At 39.6% G+C, this 3,265-nt stretch overlaps 1 protein-coding gene across 1 annotated transcript in view; it reads right to left on the reverse strand.

The window, feature by feature from the left end:
- Window positions 1–346: 346 nt before the first annotated feature.
- The window catches only part of gucy1a2 (guanylate cyclase 1, soluble, alpha 2), a 40,221-nt gene continuing 37,302 nt past the window's right edge, over window positions 347–3,265 (reverse strand). Inside the window, exons 8-9 of the mRNA XM_032511943.1 lie at window positions 2,432–2,586; window positions 347–2,323 (exon numbers count right to left, since the gene is read on the reverse strand). Coding sequence (XP_032367834.1) covers window positions 2,104–2,323; window positions 2,432–2,586 — 375 coding nt within the window. The 3' untranslated portion in view covers window positions 347–2,103. The remainder of the gene's footprint in view (window positions 2,324–2,431; window positions 2,587–3,265) is intronic.

Below are 3,265 nucleotides of genomic sequence, written 5' to 3' on the forward strand. Positions count from 1 at the left end.
TTTCCATTGTAAAAAATGTATTCTTAGTTTAGTTATTAACTCAAGCCACATTGTAAAATTAAGAAAAAAAAAACATTTCTTTACACCAAGAAGGTAAGCACGCGCAGGGAGTACATCTTATTAAAATCTAAACAACCTAGATTATTTCAGAACTTTTCTTTGTCATCAATAATATAAATAAACAAAATTAGAATGTCATGTTGACAAATCTCTGTGTACTTCATTTAATGATAAAACAACATGTCAAATAATACAATTTCATGGAAACTAATGCCTCCTACAAAAAGTATTTTTTTCTCTCTGGGCCAACAGCCAGCTATTTAAACTGATATAAACTTGATGTGTGATTTGTACTTCACTGGTGACAGATCCATATGATGTTGACAACAACAAAGGGAAATGGCAGCAATGTAACGTGAGTTACATGAAGTTAATGTCCAAATTTGCCAAGGTTTGAAATATATTCAAAGACTATCCAACTTCCACCCTTCACTTCCCACTTTATGATGGCAGTTTATGAAGATTCTCTTTATTTTCCCATGTCTGGTGTCAAGTGTTGGTCAAGTGTTTGGAAGGCCTGATACTTCCACTGAGTAAGTTACCAGCAAACTAGTAGACTTGACCTTGAATCCTGTGGGTTACTTTTGCATGGGGCTAGTGTATAATTGTACGTCCACATGGTAACAAAACAATGCAATTATAAAAGATTATCTATGTATATGTGAACTGTGTCAAGCATGCTTACTGTGACTATGTGTACAAGTTAGTAAAGTACTATATTATTAGTACTATATTGTGTGTATTACTGATTGATCTGGACAAAAAAACAGATGAATTGAATTTAACATATTTGAACTATTTAAGAAGCGCTTAATTTATCTTGCCTGCCACTCATAACCGTCTCAAAACGAAAGACACAACTAGTCAAGACTCCTGGTGGCTCGGTGGGATAAGGTGCCTCACATGACTCTGTCCAAATTCTGCTAATTAACTTTGGTATGTGTAATTTCCTCATTCAAATCTGTCACTCTCTAGTGTAGCTAATGACAGACATGTCATAAAAATATTTTAAAACAAGTAGAAACACAAGATAAATTAAGCGCCCCTTGTGTTTTCATCTTTTAAATATTTAAAATGAACCCATCTTGTATTTGTCCAGATTTGAGCAGCTAAAAGGCACTGAGCTGGGAATAATTTTCAGTCCTAAACAGATTACCTGCAATGTAATGGCTGGATTGTCCTTGGTTATAGTTTACTGTGGGTAAGAAGCAAAAAACTACTAGACTAGCGTTTTTGGCATTTTTCCTTTCTTCCCCCCTTTTTCAAACCTACAGTATCTCGTTGTTTGTGTCCACACCGACCAACTGGTCCAAGGTTGTCTGATGGATGTAACGAGCATCAGTTGTTTGAAGTATGTGGTAAAGCTTGACATGAGTTAGGGAAAGTTGGAAGGGGAGTTGTATAGTTCCTCAGTCATGGTCTACAAGAGGCCATGATGCAAAGCAAACATGAACGACAGTGTTGCTATCTTCTAAACGTTCACACAACATAATGCCTTTGCATCCACTTTTGCAACGGAAAGTGGATTTGATCTGTTAGCGCAATTCAATTGCCAATGAGTGCAACACTCGTCACGTAAAGGGTCTTTCTCCAGGTTTGCTCCAAGCATTGTTGCATCTAGCCCCTTATCAGGGTAACATTTGGGAGAGAAGACCACTGGAGAGAACTAGAAACCAGGTATAGAGCTGAGGAATCCAGCTAGATCATTATGTTTCATATTAAGGTTTCTCTACTAATTGACCCCATCAGTACACTTCCTTGGGGAAGGGTCCATGTGAGACTTGTTCAGTTGCTGTTTTTCAAGTCTTGTGAACCATATCTTCTTTGCTCTGGGTAGTTGAGGGCATGTTGTTTTTTTACACCTATAATGAGAGCATTTTTTCAAGTTTCATTCATATGGGCCATCCCACAGGTCTGAATCCAAGTTTTCACATTTTATGCATTTGCATATCCAAAGATCTGTGTGATCTGTTTCCCTCTTGTTCCACGGGTTAAAATCCTGCCTCTCACATAATGAATATCTGGGTAGTCTTTGTATAGGACCTACAAACTTGTTTCTCTTAGAAACATGGTCCCAATGCTGTAGGAGACTTTCCTCATAGAGGCCGGGGGAGCAGAGCGAGAGCTGGTCAATGAGGCATGGCTGTGAGATGTCCCCGCCTCCAGGAAGTAACATGTCCCTGTGATCTCTTTAGGAAAATTCTCTGGGAGCTCAAGTCGTGAGCGAGGGACAAATGAGAAAGAGCGGTCATCTTTCAGCAACCTGTTTAGAAGAAGAAAGGAGCTTTCTTGAAGTACGATTGGAAAGCATTTACTGTCATGGTTAACATCAAGATCACGTTTATGTTTGTGTATGTGCGGTATTACTTACTGGTAAGTTGTGGGGCTAACATTGATACACCTCGGATGGCTCCCCGATTCAAACTTGCTGGCCAGTGTCACATTGTTCCCAAACAGGCAATAGCGTGGCATTTTAACCCCAACAACACCTGCCAGCACCGAACCTGTGTGGATACCAATCCTTAGCTAAGAGAGAAATGGAGAAAGCAGGTGGTGGGAAAAGATCACAGAGAAGAAGAAAAAAAGAGGTGGAAGGGGAGAGAGATTAGAACAACAAAACCAGCAGGATTTTTAAGGGACAAACAGTTTAAATTGTGTGTCATGTACATTTATTAACAATTCACATGCACTTGGTATGAAATGTGTGTCAAACTCTGCACTGACTCAATAAAGTATTTCTTAAATGTGGAAGAAATTTCAGTATGATCATTAATTCCTCGTATTGTCCTAGCTCATTGTCCTAGCTCATGTCCTAGTCTGGCTATCACCACAGCAAGCCAAGCTCAATACATGTGAGATTGAGCGTTGGTCCGGGGAGCCTGCTCTGTATTTTCTCTGCACAAGGGGAGTGACCAACAGGCAGAGTTGAAATGACTCTGTACGCAATTGAATAGTCCTTCAACCAATCAGACCAACGATCCGGGTAACGTAGAAGCAAAAGTGGCATCAACATACATACAGTACCTGGTTCATAAATTAAAGATCTTCCTGCTGATCTGATCCCATTAATTGATGTGCCACCTATCCTGCAGCAGCACAAAGGCCATGTCGTTTTGAACAAGAACTGCTGTACGCATTGATCCGCTGAATGGAAATTGCACTCTACAGTAGCAATCATACTTCCATATTAGTGTAGCTGTTGTTA

The sequence above is a fragment of the Etheostoma spectabile genome, chromosome 3 (assembly GCF_008692095.1).
Source record: "Etheostoma spectabile isolate EspeVRDwgs_2016 chromosome 3, UIUC_Espe_1.0, whole genome shotgun sequence".
NCBI classification, from domain to species: Eukaryota; Metazoa; Chordata; class Actinopteri; order Perciformes; family Percidae; genus Etheostoma; species Etheostoma spectabile.